This window comes from Colossoma macropomum, unplaced genomic scaffold, assembly GCF_904425465.1.
Source record: "Colossoma macropomum unplaced genomic scaffold, Colossoma_macropomum, whole genome shotgun sequence".
Lineage (NCBI taxonomy): Eukaryota > Metazoa > Chordata > Actinopteri > Characiformes > Serrasalmidae > Colossoma > Colossoma macropomum.
This window is the reverse complement of record NW_023494789.1, coordinates 18,956,254-18,981,152: the sequence shown is the minus strand read 5'-3', so window position 1 is coordinate 18,981,152 and position 24,899 is coordinate 18,956,254. Positions and strand designations below refer to the sequence as shown.

The following is a 24,899-nucleotide window of genomic DNA, read 5'->3' as shown; positions in this document are numbered from 1 at the left end:
GGGACTGGAGAGAGTCGGCCTAGTTTAAAGTGACTCATGAGAAAAAACAAACAAAAAGCAAACAAGAAGAGCAGTGAGAGTCTCTGGACATCTGAAAACAGCAGAGTGGATCAGAATCAGTGCTCAGACTGCAATGCATGTAAGCTCCGACTAGTAAATAATCATTAGTGCTAGCTTGGCAGGCCCAGATTCAGCATTTGTTTCAATATGTTAAATATACACCCTGGCCACTTTATTGGAAACTCCTCCCTTGTACCTCTACCTTGCTGGTGTACAGTTAGAGACTGTAACCATCCTCAAGTCCAGTGTTTCCCAACCCTGGTCTTAAAGGCCCACTGCCCTGTGCATGTTAGTGCTTTCCCTGCTATAACAGACCCACTGCCACCCCGCAAGGGGTTGTTAATGAGCTGACTAGTTGGATAACTGGATAATTTTGGGAGGTGGACCACTCAGTGACACTGAGGTGTGTGAAAACCCCAAGAGTGCTGCTGTGCCACTCACACCAGCACCACACACATCACCATGTCACTACCATGTCAGTGTCACTGCTTTGCTGAGAATGACCCACCACCCACAAATATCCAGTCAAGTGCTGCTCTGTGGTCAGAAACTGACCATTTATGAATGTCTAGAGGATACATTGTACAGCAACAGATGTTCTACAGTCTGTAATTAGAGCTGAAAGAATGTAATTTTCAAATCTGCAGTTTTAATTACAGCCTACATTATCAACAACAATGTCTTAGCAAGATTTAAGATGGGACATTTAACCTAAAAACACAGAGATTGTGTTAAATATGTTAAATTCAGCAAATAAATAGATAAATTGTGCACTAAAATCTGCAAAATAATGCTGTATTTAAGTTTGTTCTCAATAGAGAATATGTTCATCTTCATCAGGTTCGATGTGAAGCATGTAGGACTGAGTGCATGTAGAAGCATGTAGAAATGTTGCTATCACTATTAACTTTATGTGCTGCTTCCAGGACACTGACAGAGCTCCTCCTTGTTCCTCCACTGTGTCTGACTCCAGTTCTCTTGGCTATATCCATGATGCTTAGTTGAAATGACTTGAGTGCAAATATGTTGGAAAGTCCACAAATGTAATCAGAGGGCAATCAGTGGGCAATTATCAGTGAAGTGGTGAGGGTACCAGAGACCTGAGGGAGGGTCCGGGTCAGGGCTGGGTCACATATCTGCTGGGCTAATATGGTAATGTTTACAAAGGCTTTTGTTGTGGTGTAACGAACTGCCTGTCTTCAATCCTAGCAGCCCTCCCCTCCTCCAGATCTCCTCAGATATTCCTGCTTCCTCTCAGTCTCTCCATCACCCAGACTCAGCTACCTCACCCTGACTCTAATTCAGCTCTGTTCAATACAGCGTATACATAAACACTACTGCCACAGAAAATTCAGGTTATATACGGTAACAGTGGCCAGCTGAGCATATAAAAATAATGGTAGTGATAAGTAAGTAAGCAAGTACGTGAGTGAGTAAGTAAGTAAGTAAGTAAGTAAGTAAGTAAATAAATAAATAAATAAATAAATGCATTTTATAAATGATATTTAAAAACTACTGCCACCCTACTACTATGAATAATAATAATAATAATAATAATAATTATTATTATTATTATTATTATTATTATTATTATTATTATTATTGCTGTTGTTGTTGTTGTTGTTGTTGTTTTGTTGTTAAGATTTTATAACTCTGTCATTGGCATGTTACTCACTCTCTTTCTCTCTCTCTTCTCTGTTCCTCTCTCTCTATCTCTTCTCTTTCTTTCTTTCTTTCTTTCTTTACTCTTTTCCACTCTCCCTCTCCCTTATCCTCTCTCATTCTCTCTTTCTCTCTCTCTAATCTCTCTCTTGCTCTTCTCTCTCTTTTCTCTCTCCCTCTTCTCCCTTTCTCTTTTTCTCTCTCTCGCATTTCATTCTCTCTCTCTTTTCTCTCCCCCACTCTGTCTCTCTCTCTGTTTCTCTCTCTACCTATGAGCTCCAGTAGATGCATGTGGAGTATCTTTGTGTGTGTGTGTTTTACTCCTTGGTGTCTGTGTAACCCACCGTGTGCCAGTTGCCCTGCTGCAGACTGTCAGTGTGTGTCTCAGTCATGGTGAAACACCCCCTACACACACATACACACACACACACACTCACACACACTCACACACACAGACACACTCCTCCTCAGCTCAGCATCGTTCTGCTCTTATGACATCTTAACCTTTGGAAAAGCGCTCACAGACAAGCGTTTAAGAAAACACAAAAACAGCCTCCGCCCCGCGTGCCTCCTGACCTTTCCACGTTGTTATTGTGTTCAGCTTCTTTTCAGAACACAAAGCTGCCTATTTATTTATCATGGTAGGTTATTAATTGAGGGGATTGCAGTAATGCACCAGTGATGGCAGGCTTTTTTCTCCAGACAGGGAGAGATTAAAAACATGGCCTTGCACTTTCTGCCTAAAGTCACTCAAATTACAGACCCTTCCTGTAATCACACATCATTGTAGGAATATAGTCATGTTGTCAAATCTCCATCACTTCACAGTCTAATTATGATTAACTGTAAACGATAGCCTGTGTTATTTTTAAAACATGAAAGGCATGTTAATTCATGCTGAAGTTTACATGTAAATTTAAGTCTTTTTCTCATGGCTGTAAAATGTATCTGTGCTGGTAACTTTTCCTTTGTGGCTGATTTTTTTTGGAGACGAGATGTCTGGGGCATTCTCTGCTCTCTTTTAGGTGTGGATGTCTCACTTTATGACGTCTCAACAAAAGATTCTTTATCTCACACTCCGCTACACGTTAAACAGCAGAGATGTTGTTTTTTGTCTTTAATCTTCTGCTTAGCATCACCAGAGTCTTGTTATCACTGAATAACAAAGGGCATTTGAAGCTGTTGTCCTGGCTGGGAGCCTGATATAGACCGCTTCAGGGCTAAAGATCATTCTGTTAGAAACCCTGCTCTTACAGTACACCTACCAGCAATACAACACATGGGCATCAGATATAAAGAGCCTCCTCACTGAATGGTTAAAGAATTCACCTCTGAGAAACTGGATTTTGGGCTTACAGTAACTGGCAAATTAGTAGTTCTAGTGTGTTAGCAGTGTTTTTTAACTGTAGCACAGCCTGTTAATTTAAGGTCTATGCACTAGGCCCTAGTGTCAACCCCTCAGGCTAGTAACCAGGTAGAGGGTATGTTCTTCTTTACAATCAGAGGTGACACACGTAGGGGTCAGCATAGGGTCTGATGATAAGCACTGTTTGGATTATTTGCATTCTTTCTCTTTACTGCATCTTTTGCTGTCTTCTTTATGGAATGAGCTCAACAGCCCTAAAATTCAATTCCTTTACCAACAACTACATACAGTCCTGTACAAAAGTCCTCTCATTTATTTAATTATTTCATCAAAAAAAGCCCTTACTAAGCCATGGGCCCACCGGCAGGTACAAAATTTATTACACACTTCTATAACCTAAGAAAAGCTCCATTAGTTTACATTGAAGTCCCTGTAGTTCATGAATAATAAGCCTTAGTGTGTAATAAGTCTGGAATGCTAAGGGGTTAGGTTATTTAGGATATATTTCTGAGGAGATTAGAAATAAGATGATCCATTTGCATAAAATTATTAAAAGACATAGAGAAAATGGTACTCCTAACAACCCTGTAAGACCACCTGGTAGACCACCAAAACTCTCACCATCAAGTAAACAGCGCTTAAAATTCATCTTTCAAAATCAAGCTCCACTCTTGCTTCAGACCTGAAAAAATCCACAAATGCTTCTGTCCATCTTTCCACTGTGAGAAGACAACTCAGTGCCATTGGTCTGAAAGGATGTGTAGCTGTCAAGAAGCTGTTACTGAGAAAAAAAAACAAAAAAAAACAAAAAACTTACAAATGAACAAAAGGGCTATTGGTCTTCTCAGAACAATGGACTGGCCAACCCAGTCCAGACCTCAACATATCGGAATGTATTAAGGTGACACCCACATAAGCTTGTCATGACAACTGACATAACTCTACAGACTATAAAGGTTACATTTGCCAATTTTGATGAAAGTTAGCTAAAGAAGCTTTTATGGCAGATGATACCTAAAAGCATTTATAAACATTTATGTAGGGTTATGTCAGTTGTCATGACAAGCTTATGTAGGTGTCATGTTGCCTTATGAACAGCACCCTACAGCAAAGTGTTACCAGTTTTAAGATTAATTGCTTCTTAAACCCTCACGTACGAGTCCACACTTCTATTACTCAATTCCATAACCTAAGAATAAGTTTGCATTGTAGTTCATGTAGGTACTGAATAAGGGGTTAATATGAATTGTTTGTAGAAATGATAATGATTTCCAAGTTAATATGAAAAAAAAGTGTTGTTTTAAGTGTTGTTTCATTTTTGTTTATTAACATAAAACTCAATTAGGCCTCAACTGGATTTGATTTGACAGAGAAGCTTGTGCACACAGCATTTATTTCCTAGCGAAGTCACTCCGGATCTGCTATGTTGTGACCTCCGTTATGTAAGATGGTTGTTGACTGCTTGTTTGCTCCCTCTGTATGTGTCAAATAGATTTTGAGTGTGGACGTTCTTCACAATGGCTTATTTGGCCTTCGTATCCTGCACTGTTTGCTCAAACTCAAGTACCATTATAGAGCAGCACTGGAGATGTGACGTGGTAGATATCCAGAGACTGAAAAGCATAGAGTGAATGAAGTCCCGTCCCCTGACGAGGGCGGACAGAAAACTGCCACAGGTCTTGCACTGTGCATAGCCAGCAAGTCACATGATATTTGTCAGGGTCCAGCTCCCTTCCAAAGTGCCATCACCCAGTTACACCCCCCCCCACTACTGTCACAGTATGTCCAGACCCCCCTCCATGAACAGCGTTGCACTGCACATTCTCATACGCCGTCGCCTGAAGCTTGGAGTCTCTCATTATGCTGCCTGAGATTTATTAAAATAGATTATGGAAATGTTAATTAAGTCATTAATTACATTATTTAAGCAGCATTGACAGATAAGGCGGTGAGCATTATGGGGTAGGGGGGGGTAAATGAAGCAGGAGGAAGGGGTTGGTGTGGAGAATGTGCAGGCTTATATGTATGTGTGGTGTTGCTGTTTTGTTTTAATCCCTTGCAACTCCAAAACTTCAATATCTCACACTTCAACTGTATAACTTACCTAGTACATTTAGTAGTAGCTGTGAAGAAATCATAGTAATTATTGAATATAAGCCTAAAGGGAAATAACTGAATAATAAGCCTAGACATTAAAGCGTTAAAGGAACTGATTTTATAGTAATGGTAGATTAAGGGCTTCTAAATTGTTATTGACTTGGACTTCCACACTCTTAAAATTAAAAGTCTAAATAGTTCTTTGGAGTGATGTGATAGAAGAACCATTTTTTACCACTTGTTACAATAGATGTTTTTGTAAATAATCATAATAATAAGAAGAAGTAAAGAAGTTACAGTGAAATAATAAGCTTAAAATAAAATAAAAAACATACACAATAAAAACCATAAAAAAATGCAATCGGAAAGGTGAAATGAAGCGATAAATAAAATTGGCTGCATTACAATTTTAACTATAACTGATTTTAAATGATATGTGCAAGTATGAAGATCCTTTTTAAAGCTTAAAAAATCTCCACCTAATTTAAAAATGATAAAACATTTAATAGTGATGAACAATGACTGTTAGTTTCAGTACAGCCCAGAAATGTCAAAGGCCAGACAAAGGAATAAAAACCACGTCTATGATAGAGCTCATTTCTGGCGCATCTAGCACATCTATGGGATTCTAATAGTATGTTAGTGCTAAGCTAACGGTAATTCACATTTTTTGCTTGTCCTAGATAAATTATAGATATTTAAAGCTTGTAAAAAACACTAAATGTAACAGACATATTAACATATGATTTATCTGTATGAGTCTAGCAACTTTAGAGTGACTCTTTCAGTAAAGTGCACTGACACAGAGCTGCTGCTGTTTTAACCACTGACTGAAATGCATTGGTCAGGCTACCACTTGTACTCACTGTCAGTGACAAATATAGGACATCTAGAAGTCCTAGAGTGATATTATTCTCACAAATTGTAAACCACAATGTGATTGGTTGATTCCACTATCACTTCCTAATTATGTAGGTCGTTAATCTGTTGGGCCTTCAATTCTTTTCCTGAAAACCTAATCAATGATTACATTGATTAGGAGAACATGCTTAACTGTATCTGCCAAGATACCACAGAAAAAAATGAATTATTTTCCATTGGGTATTTAAATAATGCAACCCTTTTGTTTCCAATCAAAACTTAACAATGAAGTAATAGTATTACTACAACACATGCAGAGTTTAAATACAACAAACATGCTGCTTTTATTAAATACTGAACTAAACATTTTCCGAAAGCCTAAAACAACTGAGGATTAGGTTCACCACTGCCAATTAAAGGTCTTTCATAGAACCATACATTCATACGAGAACAATTTACGAACCATTATTTTTAAAAGTGTAGGAAGAATATTTAATTGCTTTGTACAATTACAGAAAAATCTGCCTTGGCATCACTTCAAATAACCCCTTTTAGCCACCTTTATTTTTAAGACTGTAGACCAGATGGTGTCCAGAAGAAAGTCTTCACCGTCTTAACCTGGTCTCACACCGGACCTCATTAACCCTCACAGTGTGAGACATGAAACCACCACAGATCAACGCATGTTGTGAACATGTCAGTGGTCCAACAGGGAAATGAAAAAGACACAAAACCCTTAACTTTACCTTGAAAGTTGCTTTGCTTCTAATTACACAACACAGAACATTGCTAATTTGGCTCGAAAGCGAGGGAAAAGTGCCATCATGGCTGCACGCATGGTTTCTTGTGTCCGCTCTGATTTTCATTTCTTTCCGATCTTCAGTTGCGGGAGCATTTGGAGAAAGCATTTGGAGTGACATTTGGGCGAAGGCCTCAAACCATATTTCCAAGCTGTTTGGAAAGAAAATACAAGAGGAGCGATCGTGAGATGGATTACCAGGGAGGCGATACTGTGAACTTCCTTATCTGTTGACAGCTTAGTTACCGTTAAGAACAAGAAATGTGTTTTTCAATTCAGCGAGAATGGAGTTGTGCTTTGTCCCCGTAGACCTGCATTATGGGACTGTGCGATTCGGCCTGATAGCTGCAAATAACAGGGCTTGAAAATAACTTCAGAACAAGTGCTTGATTTGCTCCATGATTCCTGTTATTTATTGGCCACAAAGTTTGCTTAACACTTTCGAACAGAAATGTGAGAAAAAATTAAAGTTCTGATCTTTTGATGTCCGCTTTTCGAAGGACAAATACCTGCTTTTTAGGTCAGTCAGCACCATGCTCTCTCTTTCTCGCTCTGATATTAGTAGTGCATTTAAGTCCAATCTGTGGACTGTGTTTAAATGTGCTTGGCCATTTGCGAGTCTCCTTGAGAGGCTGACTCATTAGAAACGTAAAGAAAAAAAAGTGCATTCCAGTGGGAGAGAAGAAGATTGTTTTCAAAACCACAAGGTCAAAGACCCTCAAAAAGCATTGAGGCCCCGACCTTCTTGAGCCCTGACCGGTTATACAGTCTCTATCGGAACATTTCTGCCAGCACTTACCTGATAAAGTGACAGTTGATTGCTTCAAGCCAAGGTGGCCATATAATCAAGTACCTCCAGTGGAGTGGGGCAGGCCTCGCGCACTCATTGCTCAATACAGTGTCGTGGTTTTCTCTCCTTCCGTGTGAGAAGGAGGTGCAGAGTCCCAGTGGAGGCGAGCACTTTATCAAAGCATTTGGATTGAACTGTAACCTAGGAGTGATCTCCTCCAAATGACACCCTTCAATCTTGACATCCTTCTTTGAGGTTGCTTGGCAACCTGTAGTGGCCTGGCTCTTCAGAAGGAGAGGCTTGTGATTGCCGGAGCGAGTGACTGTTGAAATGAATCTGTGAGTCTCTCTCTCTCTTTTTCCTTCTCTCCTTGAATGTTTCCTGGGAATCAGCAGCTGCTCAAACACTGAGAGAATTCAAGGTGACTCGTGTCATGATAAGTGATGGCATGACCGGTCCATGAATGACCTCACACTAACACCAACCCAAGTCCAATTTACGTGGGAAAAAAAATGAAATCGTTTGGAATTTCTCTTTGAGGATCCCTTTTTCGCAGTCCTTCCTATCTTTGTAATTAATCGTAGGGATTGCTAACTTTGAGTGATGAAGTAATTGCATTGTGATTTACTTGTGAAATTGAAAACTGGTCAGCATCAGAAGCAGGCCTGGACTGGAATCGTTTTCAGACAAGTAGTTACAATGCAAATATGACATAATCATGACGGTCAATGTCCAATATAAAGCTTGCTATCTTAGTTTTGGTCAGCATTTCTTACTGTTCAGTAGTACTAAAGAGAACTGAGAAGCATACAGAAAAGTACAATAATTGTCATGTGAATTAATGTTCAAATGGTCCGTGCAGACATACATCTGACAAAGAAGTGACAAAATATGAATGTAGGCCAATTTAAAGCAAACCAAAAAAGACTATTTACATTAATCAAACCAGGGAAATAGCTTCGCAGTCAACATTATAGCAGCAGATTTTTATGTCTCACAAGGAAGAGATTTTGGCAACAGAAGCTGCCCCTTCAGAAGAGCTAACGCAGTTTTCACGAAGATTCTGGCATTCACCAATGTTTCTTATTTTGCAGTTTAAGTTCTGTAATGTTATTTATTGTTAGACATTGTTAGCAAGTACAGTAACCCAGATTAAGTTTAGGTCACCTCAGAGCCAGCATCTGCCTGTTAACAGTTTTGTTATTCAACTGTGAGTTTGGACTGTTTAATCCAAAACTTTTTCAAAATCAATGCCACTCTCCAGTTGATCAGAATAGCATGTGTCAGGAATTGTATATCCCTCAGTGACACATTTCCACACCATAATTCTGAATGCCACCACGGCTCTCATTGCAGGTTTGTTTTGAGGAGGTCTGTCAGGTTTTTTCTTTCCAGTAGCTTTTAGAGATGATTGTGATCAGCCTAAAGGCGTGTCAGTCATAATTTCACAAATGATCATTTACAATTAACAAACTAGGGCTGTCCTATTTACAGAGGCAGAGGGTGGCCTGATTACCTCCTGTAAATTACTACAGAATAAACTAGGTTGCAATGGTAGTACTTTGTACGTGTGTTTTTAAGCTTATGTGTGCCTTTTTTGGACCAGCCTAAAATTGTACAGTCCCACCGAAAATTCTCCCAACCCTCCTGAGTAACCACTCTGACATAAGTACAATGGAAAAAAATGTGATGTGGTAAAAATATTGAATTTGCATAATTCAAATATAAAGATCTTTTTCATATAAATCAAATATATTACAGCAACACAGTTTTGTCTTTACCTTTTGGAATTATTGTATATTTTATTTATGTGGAAATGATGTACACATTTGAACCAAGTGTGATTCAGTGGATGAACAGAGCATAGGCAACTATAAATATGATTCATTTATCACGTTTGTGTAACGCAGTTCCACACTTCTCACAAAGCATTTTTTCAGGTGTTTGCCTTTTCATCAGAGAAGTGCCATGTTCAAAATTCACAGCAATTGACACTTTAATATCACCTCATGAATGAACACCTCGCCTTAAAAGTGTTCCAATCAGATTGTTTCAGTTTCTTTGCTACGTCTCTTATTATCTCAAACACCTTTCGGCCTGTTTTCTTAATTATTTTATCCAATTAAATGTGTCGGGGTTGACAGTTTGGGTAATGCTTCAAAACAGCTCATTTTGAAACGCTCTCTCTCGGATCAGACCGCTCAGCTGGATCAAATGCTTCGTAATGTGTTCGAGGCAGTGACACGAGGGAAAAAACAGCTATATGGAGCCATTGTCACTTATTAATGGATCTCTAGAGCTTTCCTCATGGCTCCCAGGGGAGAGAGGAGAGGTAAATAGGAAATGAAGAGATTAGGCATGTGTGATTATCACACCATTCAGTTGTGTGTTTTGCAGGGTTTTTTTTTATCTTTTTCTTGCTCATCCTTTATAAACCAAGCTCTTTCATGGCACAGTTACAAAGATGAGCAGGTATCTTCTATTTTCTAATATACAGTGATGAGTAAGGACAGCAGCATAGAAGCAGCTCTAATGTAAATATTAACTGTCATCCAAGCTGAAAACCCATAGTGTTGTTTATCTAAGTGTCTTGTAAATTCTCTAAATTTTATTATGCCTCTTAATGCACTTACTGACCACTTTATTGGAAAGCCCTACCTTGTAGCTCCACCTTGGTGTACAATTAGAGACAGTAGCTCATCTGTTGATGCATCTTCTCTGTCAGCCATCCTGTAGCTCTTCATCAATGGTCAGTCACTGACCACAGCATTGCTCTTGACTGGATATTAACCCCTTCAATGAGGATGGGTCCAGGCTTCCATTTCACATTCTTATTTTTAAAAATTCTGTTTGACTCAGTCACTGAGATGTGAACAAAGTCATTGAGAGTGTTTTGATGTGAAACAGTGCGCTGCAGAGAAATTTACCTTTACAAAATTTCTTTACAGTGGTGGTGATAGGAAGCAGGGGTCATGATGTATATGCAAATATAGCCATTTATTTTATTTAATTTATTTACTATCCAAAATTAACAGTGAACCTACAGGTCTTTTGAGTTTATATGTTTTTTGGGGTACTATTTTGCCTTAGAATGGATTGCATGTGCCTTTCCACCATGGAAGCATTTTAAAAATAGTTTTTAGGCTAGAGCAGTATCACAAAACTGTCACAAAACAATGTTTGGGGGATCAGGCAGCTTTTAATATCAATGTAATAACTTTGTTGTGAGGTAACTATTAGAGGCTAAAAAAAGCTTCAGATATTTGGTTCTGTCATCACCACTTGGTCACCAACACGTTTCTCCAGAATAGAGCGCTTCACATTCAACCATTCTCAATGACTTTGTTTAGATCTTTGAATTCCCCTTCAAGAATAACTCTTATTGATTTCCAGAGGGTTACTGAATAATAAACCTTCGAATGTAATAAGCTTGTTAATTTAAGGGGTTAAATCTATCTATCTATCTATCTATCTATCTATCTATCTATGTGACTTTTCCTTTTTTCTTCTTTCAGGTGTTTGTTCTGCTATGTGAATGGCCGTTACCGGCAGGCGGAGCAGAGCTCCTTCAGTCTTCAGCCTCGGAGCCTGGAGGAGGAGCAAGAGGACCTAGCAGTCAAAGGTCACGGTCAGCAACCAGAAGCAGGAGAGGGTAGTCAAGAGAGGGGTGGTCAGCGTAACCTTCTCTGGCCCTGGAAGAGCAGGCCTGCAGCGAGGAAGGAGAAGCAGATTGACTTGCAGTGACTCATTTAAGTTCTGGTCATTATGGAGCGGTCTTCTGCTGCCTGGGCTGGCCGCGTCCAAACCCAGCGCAAGCAGCAGCGTGAGATAGAAGGAGCTTCTGGCATTGACAGTTGTTGCTTTCCTTCTTGCTGCACTTGAACTGGGTTTAAGCCGAACCCCAATCATAGCCAAGCAAGGCTGAAATGGGTCCAGACTTTTGTTCCAACAAGAGACACACCTGATTCAGCCAAGTAATGCTGCCTTTTTGCTCAACTGGTTGAGTCAGTTGTGTTGTCTTTGGTATAAACAAAGACTGGACTCACCCCATTTGACTGCAGATAACACTGAGAACCACTGGGGTGGAGGGTGCTTTACAAACTGTTCCTCTTTAGCTACTTTATCACCACTGTAATATCAAGACCACCTAGCTCCATTATGTTTTATATTTCTTTATGCAGTGTGAAAATGATAACTGATTTTTACATTATGTGCAACATTTCACCAAAAAATACTTGGAATCAAATCTTGTTGCATTAACTTACAGCAGGGCATATATCATGGAAAATGGTGATATACGGCAGTGTGTAAACACTGGTACAACTTCAAAATGTCCATACACGGAAATTAAACTGCAAAAACAGTCCATTTTGAATGCACTGTCTTTGTTGTGTCTCGAAAACTAGCGCAGTTACACATATCTACCTATTATTCCTACAGCAGTTTAGCCCTGCCTAACCATGCTGAAGTTATAAGGAGTGTGTCAGCCCGGCCTGCTTTTTGAATACAGAGCAGCCAATCAGAACAGATATCTTTTAAATATGCAAGTCTTAAAGGCACAGTAACATAACCTGGCTGTTTAATTCTAAGTAATAAAGAGAGGTTTTACTATGAAAACAATTTATTATTGATGTTTTACACATAAACCCTGACAAACCTTAGAACTGGACATAAATAAAACTGAACAGGAAAATAATAATAATAAAAAAAGAGAACAATGTAGAATACATCTTTCCCTTCTCCTGTGAAGTTACTTTTGTGGAGGTAATTGATCATCTGTGTAATATCTATTATACATTGATAAGAGTAACAATGTGTAAGTCTTCCATTTAAATACTATATTATATTGTTAATTGCACATGTCACTTTTAAAACATTTCTTGTTATTTTGCCAAGTTCAGAATTATAATCGACTCTATTTTTGTGCCACTTTCTTCTTGGAACTTTTTATACATTAGGATAATATTTTCTTTAATAAAACACAGTACTGTTTTACACAGACACATTTTTATGCATGCTTAGTATCTTGTTGCAATCTGGTATCATTTACAGGAGCTACTATGACATTATTCACAGTATGTTTGCAGTATGCAGGTGCTTACTGTTTGGGGATGATTTTAAATTTTGCTTTTCATTATAAAAGATTGAAAAAGTCAGTATTGGAATGGAAATTTTATCTTCTGCTTTTGGCACTGTTATACTGAATATGCTGTAATTTAGTCATATGTTTTCACTTTCTTGCACAGTATTTGTTTGGGACGCTGCTCTCATTTGAGTGCAGTATTGTGAAATAAAGCTTCATTATTTTTTATCACATGCCATTTTTCTTTTTCAGCGCAGCTGTGCTGATTTTCGTAAACAAAATGAAGTAAAAACATGCATCGTCCATTGAACATGCAACATAACTTAATAATAACTGACAGAGCGTGAAGATGTTTATGCATTGGTAAGCTAAGTCAGTGGGTTAATTAGCACCAGGCTAAAAAAAGGTGGCCGCAGTCATGGGGATGTATTTCTCTGTGCTTCTTTCATTGCGAGTTCATGTAATATCATACCTCACCACGACGATAAGAGGGCAGAAAGAGTGGCCTGAGGGCAGTCAGCGAGCCCTCGAATTTATCTGTGTGCACTCACAGTGGCTGCAGTATAAATGGATCCTTTTTATTTAGTATCTCTATGGCACTTCCTGTCTCGATGGGCTTCCTCCTGTGCCAGGCTGCTATGATATCCTACACTGAGGCTTAAATTATCTTTTCCTGGTGTTTTTGCACTTATTTGCGTATGTATTTCATGTGCCAATTGGCCACTCAACTCGGCAGCCTCAGCATTAAGACAGAGCACAGAGCGGCGTGTTAGCCTACTGAGGTTGGTTAGCGGCACAATGAAAAACAACAGCAGCAGCAGCAACAGCCGCTATAGAGTGTGAGTCTCCAGTGAGTCCATGTGTGGAAGTGTGTGTTTTCTGGGCTTAGCGCATGCACGCAGGGCCAGATGGGCACTTTCATGAGTGTGTGAGCGTGGATTACTCCGCCTGCTACATCTGGGCCTCCACATGGCACAGCAGACTGCAGCAGGAGTGGCCCCTCGCCCCCTCTGCCAGGCCGTCCCGCTGACGTCCGCGTTCGATGCTGGCACTAACGCCATCTGAAAAGGTCACATGCCCCAACTGCAGCCACGGAGAAAGAGTTGGATGCTATGAGGTGATTGCCATGAGCCCTATAGGGATCACTCTACCGAACTTGCTCAAAATCCTTTTGATTTGAATGACGCAATACCTTAATTATCTTTATTTTATTAAAACTAATGATTGCATTCCATTTTGTCTCCGAAACTTTACCAAATGTTTCAGTAGTGATTGTTGTGGTAGTGACAATTTTAGCTCAATTTGAGCACGACTCAAAAACGCTAGCCAGTTCATGACTGGCAAACACAGCATTGAACAGCTGTACTTGACAGCCAAAAATATGTGTTTTGGCACTGAAAATTCTTAATGTTTACATACTGATTTTCAGAATTTGGGACACATTTATATCAAAAAGTGTGATCTAACTGCTGTTCATGTGGCATGAGGGACAGGGATGCAGTCTCACTTCTTGCTGTAAAATGCAGGGGCTAAAATATGTCTCCGCCTATGGACAAAAACTCTTTGTGTTTCGGTAGTGACATGAAAACATGGGGCAGCATTTTTTGAAATTATTTTAATTGAAAAATCAGACTAATCAGAATAATTTTATACATTGAAATTTGGGGGTTAGTGTTTGGGGCAGCCACCTCCCAATAGAAAGTACCCTATAAATGATTTTTTTTATATATATATATTTAGCGTATTACTATCTTAATTAATGTCTTGAGTTAAATAGATAATACGTAATAACACAATCCCTGTGAATATCTAAGGTACTTCATTGTTTGTTTTTGTTTTGTTTTTGTTTTTTTTTACTGTGGGGCTGCAGTTTGAACTAATTCAGTAAAATGATCCATAAAGACTCAGAATACTACAGAATATAACAGAATATTTAAGTTTTGTTTCTTTCTGTAAAGTTAACACTGTTTCCATAGGTCATTTGGAGCATTTAATCCATGCTGCAACACTGCAAATTCCTTTTGATATGTCATGCTTTTCTTGTTTCTCACAATTTATGATCATGCAAAAACAGTTGCAAGACAAAATTTAAAGTCATAGTTTGGTGAAAAATCTAATGTACATGCTCTTCTCTCTTATCTCAAATGTAAGTAATCAGGCAAGACGTGAATTTGCTTAAGAAGTGTTTACACTGAATGACATGCTGTTATCTGCCATGCTGTGAAAAAGTATTTGCATCTGTTTGTCCCTATTTTTTTTTTTTTAGATCTTTGAACAAAATGGAATATAGAGACAAGAGAACTTTTTTAAGTACATAACAAATTTTACTATTATTATTATTATTATTATTATTATTATTATTATTATATTATTATTATTATTATTTTATTAATATCGATTCCACCTATTTTTCAATATTTCTGCATAATTAAATGTTTAAGATGTAATCAAAGTCATTCAGAGTGGTTTGGTGTGAAATGCTCTGTTCTAGAGGAACTGAGTCAGAATTGTCCACAGACATGGTGATAGGAACCAGACGTCTGAATGATTTAATGCCTCTTAATGCTCCCTCACACAAACTTATTACATTAAATAGACACATATTGGTTGTTCGATGCCTGAGACATTGTTTTACAACAGTTTTGAGATAAAAGCATCAATTTTAAATACATTCATGGTGGAGAGGTTTATGCAGCGTGTTGTAAAACAAAATATCCCCAAAGAAGACTTATTTACAATTTTACTATCAGCACTACATATAAAATCTCAGTAGATTTACAGGTCATTTGGATATTAAATAAAATAGTTCTATGAACAGATCAGTCCAAAGTGCAGCTTCTTGGCCAACACAGGCTCCTTTACATCTGCCTCCACAAGAATGAAAAAGGCTGATGTTAAATTAAAGGAAATGTTGGTTGCTAAAGCTCATGAGACAAGTTATTCAGTTTAAGGAGGCAGTACTTTTTTGCATGATTGCTTGTCATGCTGGATACCTTTGCTCCCTTAATAAATGAAATAGTAATGTTAAAACATATTTGAGCATACAAAACATATGAAAGCATCCACGGTGACCAATATACAGAGCAAATCAGCAAGGGGGCACATACTTTTTCACGGTCACATAGCTAAAAGCAGTAGCGGCCATCATAAAGCCTGCATACACTTCTATAGATCACAGTGTCAGATTCAGTGAGTCTATTACAGACCACTTAACAACTAGCTGTGTTCTGATGGAAGTGGGTACTGATTTAGGTGTGCAGTTCACACAATGCTAATGTGCAAAATATGAGCTTATATTACTTTGTTGTTGTAAACTACATTAGCCTGAAACAAACTGAAGGACAAACCATCCAAAATAAAAAAACAAAAATATTAAGGTTAAGGATGGCACCCCCTTGTAACTGAAAAGACCAACTCAATTTGTTTCATTTCGTAATTTATTCTCATGAGTAAAGCCTTCAGTGCAGTCATCTCTCACCCTGCATCCATTTTCCACTTTACACAGCCCACAACTTTTCCCCAGCAATTCAGGAAAGCAGAATTTGCAGTTTAAAAAAAGGGAAAAAAGTGTGTTATTGTGCTTGTTTGTCTTCGAGTAGGTGCGTGTTTAATGAGAATTGTGGGGCTGCCCTCTCCATTGCATGACCTGCATTGTCATTCCGCTCCATTACTGATGAGGTAGACTGGTCATGTGGCTAAAGTGCTTTTCAATTTATATGGAGTGCAGGCTCTCATTTTCCATCCTGGAAACGTAACAAAAATGCTCTCATCGTTTAACTGCAGGTCAGATAAGTAATCAGCTTTGGCTCAGACCGGCCTGGACATCATAACTAGCTGTTAACCCACAGATGACAATCCAGCAAAAAACAGAACAGCTCTTGTTTTTGTCCTTTCTCCGCCCCCCAACCTCTCCCAACACATGCGCACACAATCCATTCCTCCATGATTAATCACGCTGGTTCTGTGGAGGCACCATTATTCCACCTTTTTCCAAAGTATGCTTCAAAACGCTTTGATTAGTTGTCTTTAACAAACATTCTAGGATGACCTTATTATGTTGCAGTGAATAATTTGACAGCTGCCTTTAAAGTGGTTTGAGTGCGCTGGAGTGAGATGATAAACTGTGACGGCTGATCGTGGCTTAAGGTAACACTCCCATAGCTCTCCTTCACTGCCTCTCACTTAATGACACACACCTAACATGAACTCAACAAGGCCTTCATTCATACTCAGCTTTATGAACTTTTAATAGCAGTTGTGAAGCAGAAATTTGTTGTGTACATTATTACTCAAGGCCTAATGAGGAATGAGGTCGACACATTTGACCACAGTTGACCAAACTCATGACAGCTTTATGTCTGACTATGACCCTTTTACTCACCTCTTTCTGCCACGCTTTACTGAATGTTGCTTATAATACATTTGGACACAACTAAACATGAATAACATGAATGAAAACATGAACTTTTTTAGTACTAAGTTTTTGCATAAAGTTTTGGCACTCCTGGTCAAATGATGTTTTCAAATGATTTTCTAAGTGAACATAAGTACATATCATCTGCAGAGGACACACCTTTGCACATGCTAAATTACTTATTTGCTAATTTGAACAAATTAAAAAAATAAATACATTAAACAAAACAATGAAATGTGGCCTAAGCAAACATTATACCACATTTTATATGTTATGTTTTATGTTAAACTCATTAAATATATAGAAATTGAACAATCTGCAAACAAATGTCCTATTTATATTGAACTTATTTTCACTTACAAAATCAAGAAAGTATGCAGTTTGTCTGGTGCCATTCAGATTTTTTGCATATCACTGTATATATTTATGAAATATATACAATTTTAAAACCACGTTAGAAGTCATTGTGCACATCAGCTCAATTCTGTTTTAAGGAGCCATAGTAAACAAAAGTCCTTGCCAATTTGCATAAACAGATGTCTGAGACCAATAGTGAAAATGCTTATATTCAGCATTCTTTTCTAATTAATATACATTTTTTCATTACAAATTGTAGCATCAACATAACAATTTGAGTGAAAAGAAATGTCAGGATTTCTTAATCCCCTTTTTTGCCTTAATGACAGCATGCGCTTGAGTTGGACTTCACAAGCTTGTGCAAAACTTCTGATGAGCACATAAAATCCACTTGAACTTGAGCTTCAACAGAAGGTATTAGACTCATAAAAAAATCTGATCTTTTTAAACCAAGGCCTTTACATGGTCAGTGTCACAAATTTGCTTAAAATTCAAAATTGACCTTGAACTACTGCAGAATCTTTAAGATTTCCTGTTCATTTTGTTTGTCATATGTTTTTTATTTAAAGTTTTTCAAAATTCTACAAATTTCCTTTATTTCTAGGTTCAGTTTGATCTCAGATTTTTGAAGACCACTGTATGTTACTTTTAAATTACTACCATCTGAGAAATATGAACTTTTTGCCATTTTAGCATGTTAGCATGTAGCCACTCCCACTAATCCAGACTTCATACTTTCACCATCACTGTTGATGTTTTGCCTACAAATTTATCTGATTGGCAAGACAGTGTAAAACAGTGTAAAAAATTTCTGTGTTAGTGACAGATTCAGCTGACTCTCATTGACTTTTAACTGGTGAACTAAATTATATTCTCTTCTGTAAGTTGTTCTGTAAATAATAGCAGATCAGGCTCAAACAAACGGGTATAAACAACGTAAATACTGCTATTTTCTGGCATGCATGGCTGGAAAATGTTCATATCTGTGACTGTATCTGGCCCTCAACATAAAAAACTTAAAAAGTCAAACCTGTATTGTCTCAATGCTGTGCTCTGCAGCAGCTGTTGTTGAGCTCTCCAGTACTGTCCACCATTTTACCCCAGAGTCTCCACTAAAACAGCCAATGAGAGCAGGTGTGATTAGCATAAAAATCAGCACCCAGAAAATGAATTTTGTTTTATGTTCTTTGTTGCTGTCTACATTTGTCATTAACCTATTCAACGTTGGTCAGTTTTTGACTGCTGCTGACCTGTTGAAAATCCGGTTAAGATCACCTTTTACTGGCTGATTTCAGATGGTCTAAGCTGGACTATGATAATATAGACAGTTAAAAGGTTAGATTCTGAGCTGGACTAGATGAAAACATACCCAGTGCTGGTGGACCAACTCGGCTGATTGACCAGCATTGGGTTTGTTACCCTTAGAGTTTGATGGTTTAGCTGGTCTGTCAGTATGACCAACTTGACCAAGTTGGTCAACTACCTTGGTCATGCTGGTCAACCAGCTTGGTAAAGCTAGTTATGTTGGTCAACAGCCTAAACCATCAGACTCAAACAAAAACATACATTATGCTGATCGACAAGCTTGTTTTTAACAGGGTGACTCGACATTGTTTGGGAGGTGGATCATTCTCAGTATAGCAGTGACACTGATAGTGGCATGGTAGTGTATACTGATAGTGTATATTAATGGAGCAAGTTTTCAGAAGATTTGACAGGTCATTGGTAGCAGGTTCAGTGTTAATATGACAGTGTGAGTGTTAATGAGCAGAGTTCTAATCAGATACAGGTAACTACTTCCTCTACAGGTGTTCTCCAGGTGAACACACGTGCTGTGCTTTAGCTGCAGGTGGAACAACACATCGCTTTGAAGCATTAGAGCAGGTTTGGCACTGCAGACCTCCATGCCAAATGTCCATTGCAGTAGGAGGGTTTTGATCTCTGCACCGCACCGCTACCTGATGGCATGGATTAACTAAACCCAGACAATGATAGGAAAAAAGCCTACAAACAGCATAGTGTAATGACTAAGTTGGCCCAATGAAAAATTCCAATTTCACATTTTTTGTCCACAGTATTTTATATTTTTTGTTTGTACCCCAGCTGTTCACAAAGAAAACAAAATGTAAATTAAAAAAACTAGTATATTTTAAACCTTAAAAGCCCTGTACTGATAAATATTTGCTCAACAGACTCTCTTCTCAAAAGGACTATGCTGTTATTTTACAAAAGAATGGGCCGGTCTGTATTCATTTTACTGATATATTTGTACAATGATCTTTACCTCTTAGGACAGCAGTCAGCAAAAGCACAATAAAGCATGTTAGTGTTGAATTTTCCCATTTGAAATAAAGAAATGAATGCACTTATGCTTACTCAAAATTTATGCTTGTCATTCATTCATTTCATTGACTTCCATTACATCTTAAGACATTACATCTTTACATCTCTTGAAAAGTTTTTCAAGAAAAATATTTTGGAGATATGAGGTTTTGTTCCAACAGTGACGATAAGCCTTTACGTCCTTGACCATAAATGACTCTGTGTAGTTAGTGACATCTTTACTGTAGCACACTGTGCTAGCTCCTCTTACCTAATGTCTGAGAATGATAAGGATGTTTAAAAGTGAGATAAACTAAGCAGGTCATCTGTGATAACATAAGACACTGCTAGCTTGTTACCTAGTGCAAGAGTTAGCCCTCTCCTGTTTAAAAAACAAGCTGTAGCCATTGACCATAACTAGCTAGCTATTCTTAGGTTATAGAACTGTGTAATAAAAGTTTTGGCCCACTGGTGGGCCCTGGCCACTTAAGGAGTTATGTAGTAAATAAAGAAGTAATCTGTAAGCCCAGTTGCGATTAGTCAGATTGGTTGTATTTTACATTAACTATTCTGACTAGTTTCATAAAGCCACAGTACATATCTAATGTGCCCTTATCAGAGATGATAATCATCCACTGCATTTATTTACTTCAGATTACCACCAAGCGCTGCTCACTGTAATATACATTTATACATGTCTGCTCACATCCCAAATATATGCATGTTCAAGTGGCTGCAAGATTATCATTAGTGACCTTTTGCTTGGCAAACATGGTGTATTACTGGGTGATATATGCAAATGGCAAAACAACAACAAATTTCCACAAAGCCGCTCTCAGCGTGGGGTTAATTAAATAAATTACACTGAGGCGATATGAGGTTGCCATGTATATGGGGTGGCGTAGTCACACTATTACTGCAATGACAGAGATACGTGTCTGACCTTGAGTTAAAGGAATTATGCATAGCATACGTGGCCTTTGAGATGGGTTGACAGTTCGCTAGTCAACGCTGACTTGTAGTGACTAAAGCCTGTGTATAACTACTTATGGGCTGGCTCACCTGACCAAGCCCTCGCGCAGCAACTGCCTGACAAATTAAACCCAAGAGAAGGACGCAGGCCTGTTCTGATCCGAATGGTCAGGGCTATTGTTTTTAAACAATACAGTAATAATGTGCTGCTTGCTCAGATACTATCAGGAGATGTAAAATAACAGGGCCTTGTGTCCGCAGAGCTTATTTAAAGCGATATGACATGGGGACCTGACGTTGCAGAAAATCCCTCACTGCCTGTCCCCTCGGCTTTGTTTTACAGCTTGATAAAAACAGATGAGCAGGAGTTGGAGGGCGGTGGCCGTGCCATTGAGTCATCTCAAACTGCGGACAAAAACAACCATACAACCATACCAGTGAGCTTGCTTATAGTACAGCAATTGTTGTGTCTTACCTTAGTGATGTCTTGTTTATCACTGACAACAACACAAGCAAAGGTTGTACATTTTTATAAATTATTTCTTACATGTAGGTCACTGAAACAAATGCAGACTCAATCAATACAATATTTGTAGTTAAGTAGGAGATAAATGAATTTGTAAATCGAAATCGAATTTGTTTTGAGGAAAGAAAAACATTTGTGACATTTTTGCCATGCTTTTGTCATTTTTGACCCTGAAAGAAATAAGTTGGTGTGCAAACCTTTTAATGAAGAGTACACTCATATACAAAGGTTTGAACATGCCATTCAAATTATATGTGTTATATGTTGATTTTTTAAGTGTAAATAAGTTAACACATACTCTAATGGGAACAAACCTGAAAGTTGCTCTTAGGCAATATAAAATGTGTCATATCTAGTCCCCTTCAACCCTTAGAATCTAGAGTTTTAGTTGTTTTGCTATACATTCAATTTACACTATTTCTCATTATTTATGTGTAATTGCATAATTATTATATAGTAGTTACATTATTACAGTTATATTCAGTTTGCACACTGCATATATTCTAAAGGGAACAAACCTGAATGTTGCTCTTAGGCAACATATAATGTGTCATATCTTTTGCACAGGGCACACTGTATGTTTTTCCCCAATATGTTAAATTCAGCAAGTAAATAGTAACAGTGCATTAAAATGTTCAGACGTTTGTTCTCTGTAGAGGATATGTTTACGTATTTTCACGAATCAATTAAACATGACATGCATGGGCACCCCTTTTGCATATAAATGTAATATGTGAATTTAAGCTAAATGTAATAATCTACTAATGTAATGTGATAATTGGCTGCATGCCAAATGTGTACTTACTTACAGAGTTATGTAATTACATTGAATGTAATTGCTGTATATACTGAGAGAAGTGCAATAATGCTGCAAATCTGGTTAGCATAACCCTGCATTTTTACAAACATGCTAACATATTTGTGTTGAGCTGTGTGTAAGTGACCTCTGGGATGCTGTGTGTTGAGTGTTTGCTCTCAAGCCTCCGTGAGGAGCTTCGTCTTTCACCTGTAATCTGATGCGGTGCTGAACGGAGAGCGAGGGCTGGAGGCTGGAGCTTCCACCAGTGATTTATGATTGAGGACATGTTCATAAAAATATCAAAACAATCGGAGCTCTGCTGGGAGAAGATACCGGAGTGTTACGTACATCATGCAGGACAGGCTGGGCAGGGGAAGTGCTGGGTGTTGGTAATAGGACGCCTCTCCCAATGCCTGTCTTCCAGTCCACTTTAACCGTTAGAGTCTAGAGTTACTTTAGTTGTTTTGCTATACATTCAAATTACACAATTTCTCATTATTAATATGTAATTACATAAGTATTACATAGTAGTTACATTATTACAGTTACATTCAGTTTAGACTCTGGGTATTGACAGTTTAGGATCTATACTTATGACTATTCTCCAGTCAAAACAATAACAAACATGCACAGGATAGAACAATTTTTGAAAACGTTACTTGATACAAATGTGTACATTGGTTCCACATTGGTTCCCGTTAATTTGCATCCAACTTAGTTGCACCTTAGGCAGCCTTGTTGAGACCCTGTCAGCGCTACATGTCCAGAGAAACTTAGATCATCGTGTTTAGGTGAAGATAAGAGTAACCGACTTTTACAGGATTATGGGCCATTATGCCCCCTCTCCCACGAGACATGGCAACCAGAGATAACAATGTTTAATATCTGATCTTTGAAGCACTGTAGATTGGCGAAGGAATGTTAGAACAAAGCTACTCCACAGGTCATTATGAACAGTGACAGTTGACATTAAACTTTAAGCATCATCACCAAGCAGTAAAGTTGGCTAGTCAACTAGTCTGTGCAACCCTTATGATGTACACTATGAAGGGCCTGGGAAAGAAAAACAGAGTGTTTATTTATTTACATTTTTTGGAAGGTGATGATTCTTACTTTCACCTTCTGGAGTGGCTGCATCTCTCCACATGTAAACCAGGCTTTTGAGTGCTTTCAGAAGACACGCAGGCCTCTCAGAAGAGCAGAAGCTTCATGGAGAAACCTGTAAACCCTTCACATTTAGTGTGAAGGGTCAAAGCTAAATGTCACCCCAGCATGGACCTCACCTGCCCTTTGGAAACACATTAAGTGAAGTAAAGAGGCTTTGCTCCTGCGGCCCATTCCCACTGACATTGAAACATAGTAAAATAGTGCTTTCGCGCTGATGTTCACCGAAGAGATTTCACATGCGCACTGCAGAAACAACGGAGGCTGAGATCAATGCAGAAGTGCCGAGTCTCTGGGATGGATTCTTGAAAAAAGTGGAGATGATTGTAAAATAGTGGCGTTTCACTTCCTGCAACCTCCCGTGTCATTTCGCAGGTGGCTCTGATGGATTTGCTCCAAGTGAGTGGATGGATGAAGAGCAATTTATATGTTAAAAGTATCTCAGAGTGCCACGACGTAGCCTGCAACACCCGCACTTAATTCCACTTCCATCATTACCATTCCAGAAATCGCAAAGATTTTCTGTCAAGTTGTCTCGCCCGAACACAGAAATCATCTCCAAGTAACACAGTGTTCTAGCGAGACAAATTTCACCCGACATGAGCAATTGCAAGCCGACACCAGCAAATTTAGAGTTGTGTGAAAGTCGGGAGAGATGTGTAATTCTTTTGTTCATGAAAAAGACGAGGAAGGGGAAAAAAGGGGAAAAAATTGCCAACAGCCCAATTCCACTAGGAATGTCTTAACAAAGCGGTTAATTCTATAATTAATTAAAGAAAAGGAATCACAATTCAGTGAGCACTTCAAATTAATCTTCTGAGATTTACTCTCACACATTTGACAGTTTTTTGTTTTGTTTTTTTTTCTCCTTCTCTCTTTCTTCTCACCTAAGGCATGGTGGAAACTCTAGCAGCTCTTCTTCTTTCTTCTTTCTTCTTCATCTTCAGTTCTTCTTTGGCTCTATTTCTGGCATTCTGGTGTGGCTACAGGCTTGACTATGAGTTTTTTTCTTTCTTCAACTCACTGAAACACAGCTGGTCTCATCATGTCACCAGTGTGCTGTGATTCATTGCGAGTAAAGCAGCCTGTGTGTGCTGTTATGCTGCTGCTAAAGCAAGGGAGAATTTTTCATAGCAAGCGCAGAAGCTTGACAGACAGTGTAGCGCTGGTGAGCCGGGCCTTTGGGGCCCCAAGCAGGGTTGTAATGTTGTATTATTTACTTTGAGTATGAAATTTGCTGAGAAGGAGGGAACGTGCCAGAACAAAGAATGTTTTTAGTGTGATTTTTAATTGGCTGTGTTGTAAAGCGATTCACAAGAGGTGAGGCAGGTCAAAGACAACTGCTTCTCTTGTTCTCTGCTAAACGGAGGGCTGACATGAAGCATGTGCGGCCTGTTTGAGAGGAACCTTCTCGCCGTGCTGCTGCTCGCTGGTGAAAATGGGTTTTTGCTTTACAACATGTTTGCATTTCCTCCGTGTACATCTGCATGCCAGAAGTAGCGTAGCCGTGCATTCCGCTTAGCAAAGTTATGTCAAATGTTTTGCTTTCTTTCGCTCAAAAGGGGGTACTTTCCTGTTTCTCAGCGTTGGCAGGGGCATGAAATATTTCGACTGTGCGCTCATGGCT

At 38.6% G+C, this 24,899-nt stretch overlaps 1 protein-coding gene across 2 annotated transcripts in view; it reads left to right on the top strand.

Annotated features, from left to right (window-relative positions):
* The window catches only part of LOC118808059, a 154,721-nt gene extending 141,775 nt beyond the window's left edge, over positions 1 to 12,946 (top strand). For both annotated transcript variants that reach the window (XM_036570428.1, XM_036570427.1), the window contains exon 5: positions 11,151 to 12,946. In XM_036570428.1, coding sequence (XP_036426321.1) covers positions 11,151 to 11,379 — 229 coding nt within the window. In that variant the 3' untranslated portion in view covers positions 11,380 to 12,946. The remainder of the gene's footprint in view (positions 1 to 11,150) is intronic.
* Positions 12,947 to 24,899: the final 11,953 nt, after the last annotated feature.